This window comes from Macaca thibetana, chromosome 11 (genome assembly GCF_024542745.1).
Source record: "Macaca thibetana thibetana isolate TM-01 chromosome 11, ASM2454274v1, whole genome shotgun sequence".
NCBI lineage: Eukaryota > Metazoa > Chordata > Mammalia > Primates > Cercopithecidae > Macaca > Macaca thibetana.
Window position 1 is genome coordinate 53,322,866 of NC_065588.1, and position 22,241 is coordinate 53,345,106.

At 48.6% G+C, this 22,241-nt stretch overlaps 1 protein-coding gene across 1 annotated transcript; it reads right to left on the reverse strand.

The window, feature by feature from the left end:
• Positions 1–745: 745 nt before the first annotated feature.
• Positions 746–22,241, reverse strand: MYO1A (myosin IA). Its single transcript, XM_050747259.1, has 28 exons — positions 22,021–22,241; positions 20,357–20,490; positions 20,136–20,251; positions 19,774–19,868; positions 19,450–19,554; positions 19,208–19,254; positions 19,008–19,071; positions 18,706–18,804; positions 16,276–16,379; positions 16,026–16,173; positions 15,410–15,528; positions 15,242–15,328; positions 13,635–13,700; positions 13,389–13,493; positions 11,415–11,477; positions 11,012–11,212; positions 10,615–10,841; positions 10,079–10,279; positions 9,758–9,851; positions 9,178–9,327; positions 9,008–9,076; positions 8,543–8,617; positions 3,270–3,404; positions 2,434–2,540; positions 1,965–2,097; positions 1,660–1,812; positions 1,357–1,484; positions 746–1,106 (listed from the first exon to the last, which is right to left on the reverse strand). Exons 2-28 carry the CDS (start codon positions 20,468–20,470, stop codon positions 980–982), a joined length of 3,132 nt encoding a protein of 1,043 aa, XP_050603216.1. The 5' UTR covers positions 20,471–20,490; positions 22,021–22,241; the 3' UTR covers positions 746–979.

A 22,241-nucleotide genomic window follows, 5' to 3' on the forward strand; every position in this document is an offset into this window, starting at 1 on the left:
ATATTGATATCAGTCAGAGCCCACAGAAACAGGGACAATGAGACGGTGTGAGATAGTTGGGAGGGTGAGAAAAAGATAATGACGATGATGCAGGAAAAATAAAGGAAGAGGAGAGGAAAGGGCCAGGTCACAGGGATGGGAGGGTCTTGATGAGGGAGCCTCCCAGTGAAGGGCCACCTGCTGCAGGCCCCAGCTGTGGGACAGCGACGAGCAAGATAACTGTTGGCAGCAGTTTGGCATCTCGGGTGTGTGAGAAGGAAGGGGGTGTTGGGGAGGCTGGTGTGATGCAGCCCTGTGTTGTGTGTGGGAGTAGAGGGGGTGATGGCGCTCTCCCACATTCAGGAGACCCTGCATTCCGCAGCACTCCTAGCATACATAAGCCCTCCAGCCTTGGGCCACTTTTCAGGCTAAATCGCCAAAGGATCCCAGTTTCTGCCAAGATAGGGATGCTCACTTCTTCCCTCTTAATCAATGACACACTTAATGAATCAGTCCACTGGCCACCTGAGACCTAAGCCCCATCCTTAACTCCCCCCGCAGCCCCTCCACCCACCACAGTCTCTCTAAACACCCCCCAGAGCTCAGCCGGTCAAGGAGCCCGGAGACAATTTCCCTTCTTTTCCTTTCTCATTACCTCACTAGCTGGCTCCAAGGAGCTTGAGGAGGAAAAAGGGCATGGGGGCAGGGGTCTAAGTACACTTGGGTGAAAAGATAGGGGGAACAGGGACCCACCCACCCTGACTGAACCTTTCCAAGCCACATGTTTTATTAGTGAGCAAAGAGGCTGAGGGTTGGAGGAAGCTACTTTTGGAGGAGAGAACAGGAAGGGTTTGGAACAAGGGTCCTCTTCAAGGGTAGTTTAATCCCCAAGCCATGCCCCACGATCAGAGGGGTTAGAGACCCTCCCACACAGGAGGGCAGAGGGGGTTAATGCTGGTTTGGGAGGAAGCAGCTGCAGTCTCTGCATGGCGCCCCCTCCTCACTGCACTGTCACCTCCAGGCAACGACTCCCCTTCTTCTTGCAGTGTAGCTTGCTGTTGTCACCACCTACGGGGCCCTGGATGACCTTGACAGCCACACTGTTCTCCTTGAACCTCATTGAGAACCTGGAGAGGGAACAGAAAAACCAAATCTAGTGCCCATCCCTTCACCCCGACTCCCGCATTTCCATGATGGCTCCCCTATCATGCGAGTCAGAGGGCTTGAGGCCCCAAGAACCTGGGTGGGGGCCTGAGAAACACCTCCAAGCCCCACCCTGCTCTGCCCTACATGCTTCGCTTTCTGATCCCGGTCACAATGACCATTAGCCTGGCTGTCTACCCTAAGCCGCCCTTCACCCCCAACTCATGGCCTCACTTCTCAGTCACGGTAACTGCAAGCTGCCTCTGTGTGGCATCCAGCACAGCCCGGTACATTTTGGTCAGCAGTTCAATCACATGCTCGCTGACCAGCAGGAAGTCCCCCTTGGAGCCCACCGATGACATCTTAGGAAGAGGGAAAAATAGCAGGAAAGGGATTCATTTTTTCTCTCCAGCAGCACCTGAGGGACATCAAAGGCCCAGAGCGAAAGGTCTGGTCCCCATCACCTCCAGCCTTCCCCAGCTCTGGGATGCATACCACCTTCTCCAGTCCAAGGCCTGCCCCACCCAGCTCTGATACCTCACTCAGATGCAAGCTAAAGAGCCCATCCTTGAAGCTGGTGACTGACACCCCAGCCACATTGTCTAGCCCAATGACAATTTTGGCCTGGGACTTCTTGGTGTCTGTGAGAATCACATGGCCCTTGGTCAGGAGGAGAATCCGAGAAGAAGTCTAGGGACGGAACAGGAAAGGGTAAGGAAAGGCAGGATTAATTGCCCCCACTCCACCTGGCAGGGCGCAAACACAGCCTGCCATCCACTCTGCAGATGCCAGAAAACAGCTCTGCAGTAGCTGTGGGAGGAGTTCAGCCTGCAGACCCTTACCTTGCCATTGCCACGATTGACCTTCTTCACGGCCTCTGCCATCAGAACAGGCCCTTCCTCCCCACCTTTCAGCTTCTGCAGCTTGGGGTTCCCTTGCAGCCCAATGTAGTCACCACAGAATGGAATGGGGACACTGAGAACACATGGGAGGTGTGCAGCAGAGACAAGCCCACAGGCCTCTCCCCACCCCCAGAGTTCCCATTCTAGTCCTCCTGGGCCCTTCCCCCACGTCCATGTATCCTCTGTCAGTGTCCACAGAGCACAGTCCGGGACCAAGACATCAGCACCACCTGGAGAGTTGTTAGAAAGGCAAATTTTGGTCCCCACCCCAAGACCTGCTGGATCAGAGACTCTGAGGAGGGACATAGCACCTGGGGATGACAATCCTGCCAGGTGATTCTGAGGCAGGCTCAAGTTTGAGAAGCACTGCTTGATGGAACTGGCTGTGCAGGGTCTGGGAGGCCCTCACCTCTGGGGATATGAAGCCTTCTTGCCCTTGAACAGTTCACTGGCACAGAGCTTTTCCCTCAGGATCTCTACCTGCTTCGGGGACAGCTGATCCCGGAACTTCTTGCACTGTGAGGAAGAAGGAACAGGAGCTAAAATCATGGAGTGGGAGGGCAGGGCTGGGGAGGGAGGTGAGAAACATCGACTAGAAGACCCTAGGAGAGGAGAGAGACTGAGGAAAAAGGACAGGCACTAGACACCTCAGGGAGAGGCCAGGGCTGGAGGACCATTGAGGAGGAGTGCAGAAACCGAGGGAGGCTGGGGTAGGGAATGGACACCATCAAATAAAAGCACCAGGAGGGCTCTATGCTCAGCTCTCAGGGCAAGGCTTAGCCCCAGACAGGTGCTGAATAAGCATTTCCTGAATAAAAGAATAAATTACATGATGCTAAGTGAAATAAGCCAGACACAAAAGGACAAATACGATATGATTCCTACTTATATGAGGCACCTAGAAAAGTGAAATGCATAGAAACAGAAAGTAGATTATAGGATATCAGGGGCTAGGGGAATGGGAGAATAGGGGGTTATTGCATAATGGGTACAGAGTTTCAGTTTGGGGTGATGAAAAACGTGTATGGAGATGGATGGCAGTGATGGCTGCAGAACAACATGAATGTCGCTCATGCCACTGAACTATACACTTAAACACCGTTAAAATGGTAGATTGTATGTTATGTACATATTACCACAATTTTTTTAATGAGAAAAAAATAGAAGAGGGAGGCAAAAGAGGAAAATCAGGGTGAGGGGGAAAAAAAGATGAAATGAGAGGAGGGGTGCCTGGGATCCACTTGCCTTCCACCGGTAGAAGAGTTGCTGCAGCTCCTGATTCGCTGTGCTGAGGCACTTGTAGGGGGCAGCTGGCCATGTCTTGTCCAAGATGTTTGTGGATGGCAAATTGTTCTTCAGCCCCAGTAGGAATTTCTGTACCTGGTTTGGGAGCAGGGGGATTGGGAGTAGAGTGATGAGAAGAAACACTTCCTGACAGGCAAACTGGCACCCAGATCTTGCCACTTCAAAGGAGGAGATTAACCCACAGTGAGAAGCAAGGGGTGGAGCTGAAGAGATGGAAGGGAGTCACCTCCTGGATCTTTTTCAGCGTGAGGTGCAAGCTTGAGGCCGGGAGGTAAGAGCATGAATAGGAGACTGGAGGGAGAGAAAGATTAGTTCCAACCAGAGACCTGCTACCCAGGGCAGTGAGGTAAGAGGAACCAATATGAAAGCTGGTTTCAAAGTTTTGCTCCTGTAGCTTTCTATTCCCTCTGTTCACAATTACCTACGGGTGGCAGCCACTGTCTGTGTCGGCTGTTGGCTAGGTACCAAATTTCCCCTCCTCTCAAAGCAGTCAAGTCCAAACATGTCAGCCTCCATTCAAAGGAAGAAGGAACAAATAAAGGAGCAAAGGAGAAAGAGCAAATGAAGGTTCAGGGAGGCAATGAAGAGGCCCAGAACTTCAGAGCCCCCATTCCTCTCTTAAGCTTTGGGATCCAGACCCTCGAACAACAAAGAGGGGCTATAAGCAAATGTGTCTCATGTCTGAATGAGTAATAGTCAGGGTCCTAACCACGGTCAAAAATCCAATCAGTGGAGGTCAGTTACAATTTGCTCCAGCCTCTGTCCAAGATCCCATGCTCTTCCTCCTTCTCTCTGGCCTTTCTCAAGGTTTCACTGGAAGTGCTTTTCTCTCCCCACTTTCCTCCCTGACACTTAGACCTCAGCCTCATGTCGTAGGACCTCTGCATTCCCCGGGCACATCACCCAGACAGGACTCTTTCCCATGCCCCTACCCAGCCCACACATGATCACTGTGTGCCTTGGCTCAACTCTGCCAACCTGGGAGATCTGCTCAAAGCCCTCCCTGATTCCCCAAGCCCCAGATTGCCTCTCCTTTCTTTGAAGCTCCACAGCAATTTGCCTACACTCATCTTTGTACTATAGTTATTTGCATGGAAAACAGCTCCCTTTTCTAGACACTGAGTCCTTATAAGGCAGGATCCCAGGTCTCACATTTTTTTTCACTATTCAACATTTTTTGAGTGTCCACTTAGTGCCTGGCACTGTTCTAGGTATTGGGACATAACAGTCAACAAAGTCTTCATTTTCACTGGATTTACATTCTACTATAGGGTGGAGAAGGGGACCAACTACACAAGCAAATAAATATAGAGGGTGATGTCAGATAATGGCATCTGCTGTGATGCAAAGAAGTAGACCCTGAGGCAGGAATGACTGGCAGCATATTCCAGAGACATTAAAAAGCCAGGGTGTGCAAAAATTAGCTGGGCATGGTGGCGCATGCCTGTACTCCCAGCTACTCTAGAGGCTGAGACAGGAGAATCGCTTGAACCCGGGAGGCGGAGGTTGCAGCGAGCCAAGATAGCACTACTGCACTCCAGCCTGGGTGACAGAGCAAGACTCTGTCTAAAAACAAAAGAAAGGGTGACCGGAATCACTTGAGCAGGAAAAAAGGATCAGAGAGTAGGTCGGGGCAGATCATGATGGGCCTTGTAGGCTGTGGTAAGGAGTGAAATGGAACACCATTGGAGAATTCATGCAGAAGAGTAGCATAATATGATGTTTTTAAAATTCAATATAGCTTATTATTTTGCAAATTTTTTTAACTTACAGAAAAGTTGAAAAAAGATACAATTAACATCTGTATACTGTATGCTCCTCATCGAAATTCACCAACTGATAATGTTAACACCTTGCACTATCTGTGTACTCTAACACATATACACATGTGTGCATATAAATACATGCATATACACATTTACACAAATCCTTGCCACCCTACCATCCTAAACTAGGTTATAGATATCATGACATTTTACCCTAAAACATCAGCATGCCTCTCCCAAGAACTGGAACATTCTCTTACATGATCATAACTCCATCATCACACCTAAGAAAATCAACATCATTCATCCAACAGTGATCCACACTCAGATTTCTCTACATGTCCTTTACAAACTTATAAACATGTCCTTTTAAGCTTTGTTTTATTTTTCCTTTTCCAGGATCCAGTGAAGCTTCATCCATGACTGTTTAGTCTCCCCCAATCTAGAATGACTGTTTAGTCTCCCCCAATCTAGAATGAGGATTCTTAAGTTTTTGTTTTTGTCTCTTTTTTGGAGACAGGGTTTTGCTCTGTCACCCAGGCTGGAGTGGAGTGCCACCATCACAGCTCACTGCAGCCTTGCCCTCCCAGGTTCAAGTGATCCTTCCACCTCAGCCTTCCAAGTAGCTGGGACTACAGGTACGAGCCACCACACTCACCTAATTTTTAAATTTTTTTTGTAGTGTCTAGGTCTCACTATGTTGCCCAGACTGGTCACAAATTCCTGGGCTCAAGCAATATTCCCGCCTCAGCCTCCCGAAGTGCCAGGATTACAGGAGTGAGTCACCTTGCCTGGCCAAGGTTTTACATCCCATAGAGCACCTAGCAACCTGTTTGTTTATGGCACAGAATTACTGAAGATATAAAAAAATGACTTGATTTTTGGCACTTCTAAATGTCTGAAATTTTTATGAAAATGTTTTACTAAGATATCAGGTTAAAAAATTAAAATAGAAAGAGGCAGAACACAGTATACTGTTGTAACTGCAGGAACTATCCAAGCTCATTGTAGCTTCCACTACAGGTCTGGTGGGTTTGGTGGGTTTGGGATCTGGGTCTGGAAAGGCCTCCACGACTGGAGTCCCCAGTCCCTGGTCTGATTTTATTTATTAATAATTCAAAAAACATGCCTAAGCATCTGTCATAATCCCCTTTGTTCCAATTAATGTGGAGCCTCTGAAGGCTTTCTTCTTTTCATTGTTTTTTCTAGATTAGAAAGTTCTGCCCTTTCCTATGCAGCCCCCCTCCTCCCAGGTCTGCCTAGGGCCACGGGTTGCCCAGGCCTCTATTGATGAGGGGCAGTCTTTGGCAGTGGTTAAAAGCTCTAGAGTCAAATAATTTATAACCCAGCTTTACCACTTACATCTGTGGAACCCCTGGCAAGTTATTTAACTTCCCTGAGCCTTGGCTTTTTAACTATAAAATGGGAGAAAGAAAAGAGCCTACCTCACAGGGTTGGTGAAAGTATTAGAGTTAATGCACATAAAGAGCTTAATGCATAGTAGATGTTCAAAATGGGTAAGGCCGGGTGCAGTGGCTCACGCCTGTAATCCCAGCACTTTGGGAGGCCAAGGCGAGCGGATCGCTTGAGCTCAGGAGTTTGAGACCAGCCTGGGCAACATGGTGAAACCACATCTTTACCAAAAACACAAAAAATTAGCCAAGCGTGGTGGCATGTGCCTGTGGTCTCAGCTACTGGGGAGGCTGAGGCTGAAGGACGGCTTGAGCCCAGGAGATAGAGGTTGCAGTGAGCCGAGATCATGCTTACTGCATTTCCAGCCTGGGTGACACAGCAAGATTCCATCTCAAAAAAAAAAAAAAAAAAAATAGGCTGGGTGCAGTGGCTCACACCGGTAATCCTAGCACTTTGGGAGGTCGAGATGGGCAGATCACTTGAGGTCAGGAGTTTAAGACCAGCCTGGCCAACATGGTGAAACTCTGTCTCTACTAAAAATACAAAAATTAGCTGGGCATGGTGGTGCATGCCTGTAATCCCAGCTCAGGAGGCTGAGGCAGGATAATCGCTTGAACCTGGGAAGCGGAGGTTGCAGTGAGCCAAGATCACACCATTTACTCCAGCCTGGGCGACAAGAGTGAAACTCTGTCTCAAAAAGTAAATAAATAAATAAATAAATAAATAAATAACAAATGATAATGGATACTAGCATTAGTTACAGTCAAGGCAGTGGCAAATTGGAATAGTCAGAAACACTGGGGGGATCAGTGCCCAGTGGCTGCAGACTTCTATGGGGGTGTGATTTATTGAGGCCCTGGTCTAAACCCAGCAGCTTCTGGGTTGACAATTAGTAGCTGCCTGACAATATACAGATGAAAGAAAGGAGGAAGAATGGCAGTCAGGAGGTAACAGCAAAATCAGATTACAAGTCTCAGGTGTGTAGCAAGAAGCATGTATGGTGGGAAGGCAGCTACTCTGGCACCAGCACAAGAGGTGAACAGGCAACTGAAGAGACCTGGAAGATGGAAATTCCCTGGGGAGGGGAAAAGAACGAGCAAATGAAGTCTCAGGAAGGCAAAAAAAGAGGCCCAGAGCTTCAGAGCCCCCATTCCTCTCTTGAGCTGAGGGATCCAGACTCTCAAACAACAAAGAGGGGCTGCAAGCAAACATGTCTTATGTCTGAATGAGCACAGTCAGGGTCCTAACTATGGTCAAAAACCCAGTCAGCAGAGGTCAGTTACAATTTGCTCCAGCCTCTGTCCAAGATCCCATGCTCTTCCTCCTCTCTGGCCTTTCCCAAGGTTTCATTGGAAGTGCTTCTCCCTCCCTGGTTTCCTCCCTGACACTTCTCAGAAGCACTATTGCTATCCGACTGATGTCTCCAGAAGTTACTCTTCTCTGTCCCTGTTTTTCTCCCCCTGGGAACTGCCTGTAAGTTTGAATGTGTAGGCCTTCCAGGTAGGTCTTCCCACCCAGCCTGACCCACGTCCTCCAGAATTAGGATAGGTCCTTCCTGAGATTTACTTTCTGACTTGCCAACAATAGTTTCAGAGGAAGTAGAAGGAAGACACAATTCCCCCACTTTCACCCCAACTGTAAAATATATCTTGGGAGGTTGGGCTAGTTAATGTGCAGATCACTCTACTCTTCAATGAGGCTTAGCCTCTTCAACTGTTGTTAAACATCCAGCCCCAAGCTCTTCACAAGCCTATTTGACCATAGACCAGATGATGGGTGTGCTGAGACCCCTTCCTGCCACAAGGTTGCCTGGAGTGTCCACTCATGCCAAAATGCTATCTGATTCTGCCCCTGAGTACAAGGCACTGGGGCCTGGTCCCTACAGGTAGCTGCCCTCTTCTCCTAGGACTTAACTACATGCAGACTGAGGAAACTCTTGGGGGAAAGCTTTGGGTTGCCTCTTCTCAAACCCCTCTCCCAAACCTGTGCCTCCCTGCTCCATCCCTAACATCTACCCTAACCCATACCACTTACCATGCTCTTGTAGATGAAATCTGCCAAGGTGAGGGCAGCCTCTGACCGGAAATATTTGCGATAATTCTTTCGGGCCTGGCAGAAAAGTACAAAAAAGTAGCCAAAGTGAAGATAGGCAGATTCTGGAAGAGGTTCTACTATTTTTTAACCACACAAAGACCTGAGTAAGATAAAGAGCTGAGACTGTAGCTGGAAGGAGGTAGTAAAGTCAGACAAGTTGGCAGTGAGGACACTTAGAGCAGAAGGCAAAGTTCTGCTGCCAAGTTAGGCATCTACACACCCAGACACCTACACAGGTCTCCCCTATAGGCCTCTCACTCCCAGATACCCACCCACACATGGACGGACTGATACACAGAAGTACAGCCTGGGTGCAGGCAGGACTAGCTCTCTGCTGCTCTAGCCAGCAGGTGGCACAATCCAGGAGGAACAATGTGAGGAAGCCTCTCTTCCACTCTCCATTACCTTCCACCCTCTCACAAAGGCCTGGATCAATAACACGGATGCCTTTATCTTCCCATAGTGTTTCTTTTGCTGTAGAAAACATGGGAGTTGTTAGAAAAACAGCATCTCCTGAGCCACCTTCCATCCTCCCTATTAGAGTGAACACAGTCGGATTTTGGGGGTGACCATACCACATTTCCCCGAAACCAAGCAGAGATGAGGATCTGACTCTTTCGCATCAGCTGGTAGTGGGTGCGGCAGCGCCAGCCTCGGTAAATCTTCTGAATGAGTGTGGCCAGCTGCTGGAGTCTCAGGCGCCTCTGTTCTTCGAGGTAGAAAAGCTGTGGAGAGGTGGAAGAGACTGGCTCAGGGGAACAGTACTGTCCTCTCCTATACCCCACAGTACTTAGGCTTCCCAACTAGGCCTTATTTGATCATTCCTTTGTCTTCTTAGTTCATTTATTTATTCATTCAGTAAACAAGTATCTACTGAACTCTAACTTTGTAGCTAGATGTTGATCACTCCGACCCTCAAGGGCTCTGCCTCAGGCAGAGGCACTTAGAGCCTTGCAGCACCGAGCTTCCCAGACTCAGGGCAGTGTAGGAACCCAACAGTTCAGTTCCCAGGGTTACGGTTCCTACAGACAGGAAGCTTCCCATCTACTATCCATTCCAGGTTATACATGCTCCCACCCCCTCCAGCCTTTCTCAAGTGGGCTTTCACTCTTCCACCTTCCACCCTCACCAAATGCAAGTGCACTTCTAACTCACAGTCTTGGGGCTTCTAATGAATATCTTTGTCTTGCCAAAGGCCAGCTCCCCCGAGGACATGCTCAGCTCCCCCAGGACCTTCTCGACACCTTCCCTATGGAAGCAGATGACAGAAAGCTGCAGAGGGGTATCTCAAGAGAGAGTCCTCTTCCACCTTTCCCCTAATCCTTTCAGCCTCCAAGAAGTGGTCATTCAATTCATTCTTCCAAGTATCCATTCACCCAGCTTCAGCAGATGTGTACTGCACCTCCAGGTCTCTTCCTCCAGAGATGCTTTCTGCACTGCCCTTTCCTGATGCCCAGTCTCCCTATGGGGTCTTACCGGTCTCCCCCATTCCAGTGAGGCCAGGTGCTCCGGCTCAGCAATCGGTACCTCTCCAGGAAGGGCCCGTAACCCTGGCGGTGAGCATAGCCTGCCCGTCGCACCCGCACATTCTCCAGCAGTCCCAGGTACCGAGCCTGGGTTGCCACCAGGTCTGAAGAGAACTGACCTCGCTGCTGATGCTCATTGGGCTTTATGCACCTGGTGGGAGGCAGCGTAAGGCACAGGCTTCAGGAGCTGACACCATTGACAGTGTAATCCATCATGTTCCCCTATGCTGCACACAGTCCACTTCATTGAAAATTTTCAAAGAAAGTAGACACACTGGCCTCCCCAGTTTCACTCGCTTCTATGTATTCCCTACTGAATCTGATCCTTTCTCACTGGGATTCTCAGCTCCTTATCTGTTTTCTGTGAGGAAAGGACCTCTGATATCCTTATTCCAGAAGCCTCCCACACGGACATGTTGTATAGCGCATGGACCCTGCACATGCCATCACATATGTAGCATGTTCCCCTGCACGCCAGCATGTCACCTGATGTAGTTGGGGTTCTTGGAATACAGGTTCTTCATGAGGATGGCCACAGAACTCTTGAACTGGGCCCCAGCAGTCGGGGGGCGTTTGAGAGATGCCTGCTTAGGATTGCCCTCAGGAAACAAGGACCGAAGGAGGGGGTGCTGGGCCTTCCACATGGCCTGTGACAGGTCTCGGAAGAGTAGGTCATTATTCTTGTCAATAAAGTTGGTCACATTGTATGTCACCTGTAAAGGAGCAGCTATCGGTTTGGAGACCCCACAACCTTGTCCCAGCACTTGGCCCTCCCAGTCTCATTGTGAAGTATTCCAGACTCTCACCTTCCCCGGGTTCCTCCCCCATTGCCTTCAGCCTGGGTTTGGGCCCTAATCTCTGCCCTCCAGCCCTGCCATTTCACCTTGCCCGCATAGTGGCAGATGCGAAAGCAGCTGAGGCCCATGGTGTGGTCATATTGACGCTGGGCATTCTGGGTGACTTTGCTCTCATAGTGGCCATGCTTGGAGAAGAGCTGGTTCAGCTTTGCTAGGAAAGTGGAGTCACTGACCACCCCAGGCCGCAGGCATTCCTCATCCAACATGGCCAGGATACCTCGCTGATTCTGGGCCAGGGGAACAAAAGAAGGCCAACCTAAATCTGGTCCTCCAAGATGTCCACGTTCTCACTGCTGCCCCCTTTCTCCACTCTTATCTTCTGCCTTCTTTACTGTCCCTACCAAGTGGGGAGTCAGGGAGAGAGACAGGGGAAGGATGTTCAGGCAGTCTGGAAGAGGAAGTCCCACAGATAAGAGAATGATAACTCACATGCTCAATGAGGTTACAAATGATGCCATTATCAAAGTAGTCCACCTTTGTCCACGGTATGCCCTGGTCAGGGGAAACAATTACAGGGAACAGGTCCAAGACAAGCCTCCAGAGACCTCACCAGATCCAGCCTTTCACCCACCCAACAAAGGACATCAGAAAGTCCCATAATTCAGAGGGGTCCTTGGTATGATTTCTATTTATGTCCCCATCCCTCCAAGGTTGGTGGAGAATTTGTGGGGTGGGTAGACAGACACACGGAAGGAACTGGAGCAGCTGTGACAGAGGGTGAGACAATGCAGAGATCCCTGTAGGTGGTGTAGGGTGGAGAGGGAAGTGTAACATGTTGAGTGAAGATTAGGATAGAGATTTCCCATGTGGGAGTGGGGAAGGATCCATGTGTATGTGGAACAGCGGCCACACTACTCTGTGCTCTTTAAAACCACAGCATGTGAGTGAGAGTTTATCATCAAACAACAAGGCTAATTTGATACATCTTCAAAGATCTACATCCGTGATTCTCAAACTTCCGTGTGCATCACAATCACCTGGAGGGCTGTTAAAATACAGATTGCTGGGTCCCACTCCCCAAGTTTCTGATTCAACAGGTCTGGGATGTGGGCCTGGAATCTGTATTTCCAACATGTTTCCAAGTGATTTTGATGCTGCTGGTCCAGGACCACCCTTTAGGAACCACTTTATCTACATGAGACTTTTAGACTATATAATGTTTTGAAAAGCAAGAATGGTGCAAAAGCAGAAAACCCAAAGATAATTGTTCTCTACTTTGGGGACTTGCTGGGCATCAGGTCTACAGACAGGACAGCTCCTGACCCCACCCAAGGGTCAGATGCTCTAGGCTGGGACATTCTCAAGTATGGCTGGGAAGCATAGGTCTTTCTTTCCTCCCTCTATCACAGGTCTTTAGCGAAAACAGAACTAAATTAAGTTGCCCTCCCACTTCATCCCCCATATACCTTCCCCAACCAGTTAAAGGAATTATGATATCCTTAAAATACTATGTTGTTGTAAAAAAGCATCCTTACATACTGATATGGAAAGATCTTGTTATGCGATGACGACACGGTACAGAACAGAGAGTATTTACTGCCACTTGTATAGATTTTATGGGGAAATATATTTACAAATTTGCTTGCATATGCGTAAGAGACTTCTGGAAGGAGGCCCATGTTGGTTGCCTCTGAGTGGGGAGGAGAACTAGGAGGCTAGGGGCAGAAGCAGGAGGGAACGTTTCCTTATATATTTTTTAAGCTTTTTGAATTTTGAAGCATGGGAATGTATTATGTATTTGATCATTCAAATCGTTAAAATTAAAACACACAAAACAACTAAAAAAACTTTTTCACACATTGTGACCACATTGCCTGAAATTCTGTTACAAATGATTCCTGAGAGCTCACAAGGGAACATCCCTGGGAGGGTTTTGATGAGTGAGACTCTCAGCCATTCACACTTTGAAGGGAATGAGCTCAGTCAGAGAGCTTTTCTAACACCTAGCCATAGAAATTGGAGCCATGTGGCATTTTTGGTAAGGAAGTCTGGGATCATGGTGTTACAAGAAAGGACAGCAACTGTAGCTAGGGCCCGGGGGAGACCAAGGACTCTGAGATGTTAGAGAAGGGCACAGAAAGAGATGTGGTTGGGCCAAGCCCAGGAGAAATGTCCTTTTTATATTTGGCTCACAGTCTGCCATAGGCCAAGCACAGCTGTCACTTCCCTCTTGTCAGGACTTTCCACACGTGCACCCTGGGAGGCCAGGGAAATGCAGAATGGAGAGCAGAGGATTAGGGCTACTTGGTAATGCTGGAATGATCTACTCTGCAAGGGAAACATTTTGTCCTCTGTGTTCCCATCTGGGGATGACTTAGAGGAAATTGTGATCAAGAAGAAAGGAAGCTCTGGCATATGCCTAGAAGTTGTTTAAGAGGGGAAAGTAGAAAAGACTTAGTTTACTTCTCTCTCATATTCCTCTTGCTCTTCTTTCAAGGTCATCTCTATGAACACCTGCTGCAGCTTCTCATTGCAGTAGTTGATCACAAATTGCTCAAAGCTATTATCCTGAGAGAGGGAGCACAGGTTAGAGAGCTCACTCCAAGACTTTCTCCCTCTCAGCCCTACCTCCCCCCACTCGCATCCCCCCTGTGAGCCTGTCCACCTCTAATCCTAGGGGAGCAGGGTTCTGAGGTGAGGCACTCTCACCTCTAATATCTCAAAACCGTAGATATCAAGGACTCCCATTACCTTCTTCTTTTCCCCGATGCCCACCTGAAGAGGAGAGAAAGATAAATCTGAGGACAGGCCCCCTCTGCACACCAGGCCAGGTCCTTCTGGAGCGGATGGGGTTGGAGTAGGGGGCAAACAGAACTAGAAAGAGCTTTGCCAAACGGGAAAGGAATTGTTGTGATTTTACTCTTGCTCCTCCATACACTAGAGAACAAAACAAAGAGGGAGGCAAGAAGGAAAAGGAAGATACAGATAGATTCCAGGATGGTGCTACAATGGTACCAGGTAGAAAGACAATAAAACCTCTCAGGACAATAACCATCTCTTACATTTGTAGAGCATTTTACAAAAGATTCCATGTCTTTATTTATCATAATCTTATAAGGTGCTTTTATTGCCATTTTACAGATGAAAAAGTCAAATTTCACAAGGATAGGTACTTACCCAAGCCTAGACTCAAATCCCTTCTTATTCTACTACCTTTCAGTAATAGCTTCTAAATAGATGGCACTTCCATGTGGATAATTTGTTAATAACAACTTTACTGAATATAATTCACATACCACATATAATTCAGTGGCTTTTTAGTATATTCAATAGGTTGTACAACCATCACCACTACCTAATTTCAGAACATTTTCATCACCCCACAAAAGAAATCCTATACCCATTATTAGTCACTCCCCATACCCCTATCTCCCCCAGCCCTTGGCAGTCATTGATCTACTTCCCATCTCTATGAATTTGCCTATTCTGGACATTTCATATGAATGGAATCAAACAAAATGTGGTCTTTTGTGACAAGCTTCTTTCACTCAGCATAATGTTTTCAAGGCTCATCAATCTTGAAGCGTGTATCAGTACTTCATTCTTTTTATGGACAAATAACATTCTTTTGTACAGATACACAACATTTTATCTCTTCATCAGCTGATGGACAGTTGGGCTGTTTCTACTTTTTGGCTATTACAAATAAGGCTTCTATGAACATTTGTGTACAAATTTTAGCTGAGGACATCTAATTTCAGTTTTCTTGGGTATATACCTAGGAGTGGGAATTGTGGTATCATATAGTAACTATTTACATAATTTATCTGATCCTCATTAAACCCTGTGAAGCAGGTAGGCATGCCTTAGTGTTTCTTAGTTTTTTATTTAATTTACTTTTTTTCATAAAATATAGAGTTGGGGTCTCACTATATTGCCCAGGCTGGTCTTGAACTACTGAGCTCAAGCGATCCTCCCACCTCAGCCTCCCAAAGTCCTGGGATTACAGGCATGGGCCACCACGCCCAGCATATTAAAGTTTCTTAGTGGGCGTTTCCAAATCAGGACACTGAGGCCCAGAATCTTTGTGATATTGAAAGTCCACATGACTTTCAATTAAGTAAGTAGATGATAGATCCAGATTGTCTAACTCAAAAGCCCGTGATGTTTCCATGACAACACACTGTTGGAAGGAACTGTACCCTCCCATCATCCTCCCTATTCTGCTCATCTCAGAAACCAAGGTATAGGGCTAGTGACAGGGCAAGAAGGTGAGGCAGACAGGAGAGCATGGAGAAAGGAGAGCGGCCACTTGCCTTGATGCTCTCATTGATTCGATTCACTATCCAGTCGAAGAGGCGGCTGTAGACATTCTTAGCCAGGGCATCCCGAGCATACTGAGCCTGTGGATGAGGCCCAGCTGGTTAGGGCGGCATCACAGAACAAGGTCAAATCAACCCCCTCCACTCCAGTGAGCCCCTTACCTGCATGACATTCAGTGCAGTGACCACCTTTTCCTTGGCTGTTTCCATGGTCCTCGAGCACAAAGCTCTCTCTAGTTCTTCTGAATTCAAGCCCACAGTCTCCCCAATCTCCCGAATACCTGGGGTAATGAGAAAGTACACCATGTCCTTAGAGGCAGTTTTCTCTCAGGGGAGGGAGTGCGATCTGATAAGTGAAACTGCCTGAGAGACTGGTGTCCTGGGGTCTCACTGGAGAAGTCATTGCAGCCAACCCAGAACATGGCCCTGGAGGAATCTCAGGGAGTTGGGGGGCAGGAGAAAGGGGATCTGGGCATTTTGCATGTATCATCTACTTTAATATGAGAATCTCCTGAATTAGGTGTGATTATCCCCATTCTGCAGAAGGATCACCTCAAACTCAGAGAATTTCCAGACCTAGATATATCAAATTTCAAAAGCTCATTCCCATATGCTTCATCGGGAGCTCTCAGTGAGTCTGTTTAGGGGAGAACTCAGGAGTGGACTGAGTGGGACTGCATCAGGGTGAGATCAATTATGCTAGGGATGGCAGAAGGACACGACTTGCAGTAGGAGATTAAGGATCTGGGTAGGGGCTCCAGCAGGCTGGGATGCAGACCTCTCCCATCACGGATGCCACTTGCTGGTGTCCCATTGGCCTGGAACTCATCAGCTACCAACACGTTCCCCAGCTTTAGCACCATGGATGTCACCTCTAGCACTTGTTGAATCTCCTCCTCCGAGAACCCAATCACTGCCATTGCACTCTTAGGCAGAAAGCAGAAATCAAAAGCTGAACTGTTAGTGCCAGTCCAATGAGAATAGAGGATGACCTAAAGGCCCAAGCCTGCCCCACCCCGGGCACCCACCTGTACAGCCCTGAAGCTGGAGGCGTCGTCCAAGCCATCCACTCTGGATACTTCCTGATTCAGATAGGCATAGCCAGTTGTATCCCGCTCGAGCTTCAGGGCCTCTGGGAGGGCCAGTGTTGGGGAAGAGGGTTAGTACCCAAGGCTCTCTGGAGCCCTCCAGCCTTGACACCTCACAGCCCTTGCCCTAATGGATTCATTCATTTATTCAAAGGAGTCATTTTCGTTTTGGGTTCTTCCCCTGCCTCGTTTGATTTGGGATCATTAATTCCTGTGATGACAGAATAATTTTTTGTTGTTGTTGAGACAGGGTCTCACTCCGTCACACAGGCTGGAGGGTAGTAGTGCGATCTCGGCTCACTGCAAGCTCCACTTCCCAGGTTCAAGTGATTCTCGTGCCTCAGCCTCCTGTGTAGCTGGGACTACAGGTGAGTGCCACCACGCCTGGCTAATTTTGGTATTTTTAATAGAGATGGGGTTTCTCCATGTTGGCCAGGCTGGTCTCGACTCCTGGACTCCACCTGCCTCAGCCGCTCAAAGTGCTAGGATTACAGGCATGAGTCACTGCACTCGGCCTGATAAACTAAAATTTTAAGTACACTTTTAAGTAGTGTTTAGGGTTTTCATGCTCATATTGGTTGGGTTTTCCCCCAACTTTTATGAAACAAAACCCTCATTTTACTCTTCTCCCTACCCTCAGGGTTCTAAATAATAAAAATAAACAAGCAACCCTTCCATCCTACGCAAGTGCCTCTGGAGGGTGAAGGAAAGGGGAGAAGGGTAAGCTCATATCTCCTGCCTGCCCCCAGCCTCAACTGTCGGCCTGGGTTGCTCATTCATTGTTTGAACACCAAATACCAATAAAGTGGCAGGTAGCATGTTCCCCGACCCTGACACCTCTTCTGAAAAGTTTTCTCTGATGCTGAAGCACTGAGCCAAATGACTCTCTTGCATTCCCCACTGGTGAATATATATCCCAGCCCATATCATATGGGCTAGGTTTTGTTTTTTTCTGTCTCTCCCACAAATGAGCAACTTGTGTGTTGGGACTGTGTTTCTCATCTCCATATTCTGTGTGCCTTTCTGGCATGCAGGAACTTTTCTTTTTAATAAACGAATCAAGTGAATTATCAAAGCTGTTTCCCTAGGATGGGAGGGATTGGGTTAATCATGGAGTTTGAGGGATGTCAATTATCTGGTATGCAAATGATCTGAGAATCAGGGAGCATCCTTCAAACTATAAGCTAATGGTAGCTCCCCCGGCACACAAATTTTGAAACAAGAGCCTGCTAAGGAGGGGTATCTGGAGAGAGAATGAGTCAGAAAGTCTGGGGATGATGATACCTGGGAGACCTCATCTAGAGTTGATTTAAACCAACAAGTGACAGACCAACCAGAACAAGACACTAATGCCCATGATGCAGACAAGTTGAACACAACCAAAACTATTAAGCCAGGAATGAGCATGAGATCTGCAGGTGTTCCTGAAGATCATAGAGATCTCCAAGAGTGGAAAAGGAGATAGCACAGGTCTAGCATAGAATCACCAGAAACCAAAGAGACATTCCTGGTGGCCAGACACCCACAGTGCTCGCAGCCAGAGGGGAGAATGGGAGGCAAACTCCAGTAGGCTTAAAGTCCACCAGACCCTCCAGTGATGCCCACCCAGAGCCACTTCAGGCCAGTACAGCATCCAGGCTGTAATGGACCCTTCCCCAGACCAAGCCAAGGGGCTGTAGGTCTTCTGCTCTTATAGCCTGCTGCACAGGCCTGATGGCCCCAATCACACCATATTACAATGGATCTGCTCACACACCTGTTATCCCTAGAAGACTATAAGTTCTTCGAGGACAGGGTCATGTCTTACTCAAATCTGTATCCCTAGAGGCTAGCATAAGATTCGATCATAGGTGTTCAAGAGATGTTGAATGAATGAATGAATGAATGAATGAATGAAAATCAGGAACACGGTCCTAGGTGAGGCAAATGTAGACCCAGGACAGCTTCAACTGGAGCTCACTGAAAGTTCCTGAACACTTACAACATTCTGCCTGCTTCCCTGTTTTAATTAAATCCCCTTAAGTTGAAGGTAGGAAGGAAAGTAGATGGAGACAACTGTTTCATATTTGAAGCCAGCTCAGGAAAAGCAGAACCCAGGCAGGAAAGAGGAACAAGAACAGTGAAGAGGCAAGAAGGCATATCCCTAGCAATAAAACCCCAAAAAAAGAAGATAACACAGGGGTAAAGGAATTTGTTCCCAACAATGAGTGGGTGAGGCTCAGAATGGGAAATGCAGCAAGGAAAATCTGGGAGGTTCAAGGGAAGAGGGCTACAGGGGCCCAGAGGGAACAGGGGTTCTGGGACTGAATGGAGGTTGGGGACTTTGCCATGTGTCACTCATGAGAACACTTTCCCCATGCAGGCACATACTCAGCAGCTGTGCATCTGCTCCAGCCAGCAGCTGATAGAAGATGTGGAAGTTCCTTTCTCCTTTGAGCTGCTTCACTACTCGGGATTTCTCAAGCAGATCTGGCAGAGAATTAGAAAATAACATCCTGAGGGCCTGGGAGATGCCGTAGCTTCCCTCTAACTCTGCCCCCATCACTGGCATTCCTAGTGGTTGGGAAGTCTCCTTGATATTTAACATTCTGTCTTTCTACAGGAGCAGATTAGCAGAAAGGGCCATGTGAGGCAGGTGGAAGACAGGTGAGTAGAATTGGGGAGACACATACAGTTTGTGATGACACCACCGAGGGGGGATCCCTTGAAGTCAAATTCAATATCCATGTACTTTCCCTTCAGAGAGAGACCAGAGAGAGAAAGACTTAGCTTCTTCCTCTTCTCACCACCCTGCCCGGGAGGGGTCTGTGCCACATTCTTCCCTCTCAAGCCCCCACATCATCTCCTCCCAGGTGGGGAGACATTTACTCACAAATCGGGAGGAATTGTTGTTGCGAATGGTCTTGGCATTGCCAAAAGCTACAAAGATGAGGAGGGGAGAAGTGAAACTCTAGAGAAGGGAAAGGAGGAAGGGCTTCCAGTCCTCATGACAATCTCGGATTTTTTGGGGCTGAACAAGAGAGGTGATTTTGCAGCACTGGGGAAGAGGGTCTAGGGTTTAGTGATTCTGGAGGTTAGGTGTAGGGTAGAGAGGGCAGAGAGCAGAATTCTCACCCTCCAGCACTGGATTAGACTGCAGCAGCTGCTCCTTCACAGAGTTCACCTGCTCTCCTTTCCCACAGATGGCAGCCACATAAGACATCACCAGCTTGCTGGCCTCTGTGCAGGAGAAACACTCTCGTGGGTCCCTACCCAGGACCAGCCCATCCCCCCATCTCCTTAACTTCCCTCACCCCAGCGCCTCACCACCCCTTGGAGTCAGATAAAGTGGGAAGGAAGTTCTGTGGGGTAAAGATTCAGGTCTAGGTCTGGCTTGGAAAGAGACAAGGAGGCAGTTCCAGAGGTGACTCCATGTGTTCCCCCAGCCAGGGGCCTCACCAGTCTTGCCCGATCCACTCTCGCCTGTGATGAGGATACACTGGTCTCGGTCCCTGTCCCTCAGTGACTGGTACGCCACATTTGCCAATGCGTAGCTTGTGGGGAGGAAGTGGGCAATGACTATTGTGGAACCAGTTCAAGACACCATCTTTCACTCAATCTCCAGCATGCAGGTTCATCCACTCTCTCTACTTGGAGCAGACTGGGCAAGATGTGACAGGCCTTGGAAGGGGCCTCCAGAAGGCCAGGGAAGGAAGGGGCAGCTGGAGAAGCCCCTTCAGGGGAAGGGACAAAGGAAATTAGGATGACTCAGTGTCAAGAAGCTGGGGCCCTGTCAGTCTTCCCTTGGTCCCCCTACTCACATATGGGGCTTCAGCTCATAGAAAGTATAGTCTCGATATTTGGCGATGAACTCTGGCCCATAGATGGGAAGCTGCTGATAGGGATTCACCGAGATCACCACATTCCCAATGTAGGTCTGGAGCCAGGAAGAAGGTGAAGGGAATGAGCTGGAGGGTGAGGTGGGTACCTGTGACCTCTCCAGCCACATATCCACAGCCAGAGGCACCCATATGACACTCACATAAATCTCCTTGCTTTCATAGCGAAGCTGAAGATTCTTGAGCAGGGATTCCTCCACCAAGGGTTCCAGGAGGACAAGATCCTCCACCCCCACAGAACCATCCAGGAGAGGCATGTCCAGAGGGGCCACTGATCCTGGAGATAAGAGGCACAGTTTGCTGATGTCCACTCAGCTTTAGGGACCAATAACTGTTTGAGGGGAGGATGACAGAAGGATGAAAAGAGCCTTCCTCTCTTCCTACCCTGGCCCTAAAGAGAGCCCCCAACCTAGGAGAGGCCTCTGGACCAGCCCAAGCTAAGGGAGGCTGAAACTCTCAGCAGAAGGTTGGGGGGATCCTCTGGGTTACAGTTGGTAGAGGTAGGGCAGGGGCGGGACAGGAACACCTGCCTCTGACCACCAGGGGAAGGCAGGCACCCAGTGGGCTACAACTGGGGAAGCGGAGTTGTGACTGAAGGAGAGAGGGCTGAGGAGGAAAGTGTAAGTGAAGACTTGTGCTGCCGCCAGGTACAGAACCCTCTCTCTCCCGCACTGGGCCCTGGCCAGGGTCCAGACTCCCTATCTCCCCTCAGTGCTTCTTCTCAACACTTTACTTCTCACAGCCCCTATTAAAGACACCCAACCTACCCATACCCATTTCAGAAGTTCTTCCAAAGGTCTCTCCTCCCCTGGCATTGCTACAGTGAGCTTCATTTTTAAAATGGGAACTGGACAAGGCAGAATTATAGAGGACAGAGGCAGGAGTTCCTCCATAAGAGACTGGAATTTCCCAAAGAAAATGAAAGTGGGGTTTGCTTCCACAACAAACAGGCAGTTGTCAGGACCTCTGGATGTGTTACATGTCTATCTCTATTTTTCCATCTCCAGCTTTTACACCCACTCCTATAAGCTTCTGGCATGGACTTTGCCCCAGATGGACACACCCAGCTTCTTGGGGAAGTGGGCAAGGAGGAGCAGAGTTGGAACTACAGGGAGGGTGGTGGGGCTTGGCCCTCACACAGTAGGCACATAGCAGGTGTTCCCTAAGGAGGAAACCCGGCCCTCCTCAGTCTTTCCTGTGAGACTGAGTAGGCAGAGTGGCCAGGCACAGGACAGAATTATTAGTACAATGGTCAATGCCACTCCCAAACAGGAATGAAAGAGACACATTCTCCTACGCTATTGCATCTCTGAACCCGGGTCGGAGAGGGGAGGAAGCAGGAATGGAAGTGGGGCAAGAAGGGGCACAGGCTTCCTTCTCCCTTCACTTAGCTTTCCCCAAGCTCTAGGAAAAGAAAGCACTTGTCACTTCTCAGAAGGACACAACTGAGGAAGTAATAAGAATATCAATAATAGTCTCTAGGAATCATGCAGCGTTTACCATGAACTGGGCACGGCTCTAAGCACTGTACAAACACTAATTCATTTAGTGCTTACAATATCCCCACGAAGTAGATACTATTTTTGTATTTTCTAGATTTTACAAAAAGTTAAGTCCTTTAACTAACTTGGCAGGGAAGGGTGAGAAGCAGAAGGTGGGTCGGGAGCAGGCATCTTCTTTGGATTTAGATTTGAAGGGAGTGGGAATGCGACTGGTTGAGGGTGGTGAAGGGCAAAAGACAACAGGCCCCTGATGGGGCACCTCAAGGTGTTAAAGAGAAGCAGTGACAGGTCAAGGCAGGACTCACCCAACACTGGAACTAGGGTATAACTTCACTGTCCTTTGGAGAATGGTGGATGAAATCTCAATTTGACAGGAATGGGGCATAGGAGTCCCGGCCCCGGGATGGAGAGGTGGTTTAATGGGAGCTGTCCATGGTGCAGGGAAGCCGGGAAAGAGGCTGGCCTCCTCTTGCCAGTGTCCACTCTTCTGATCTTCCCTTGTGCTGCCTCTTCCAGCCCAGGCTCC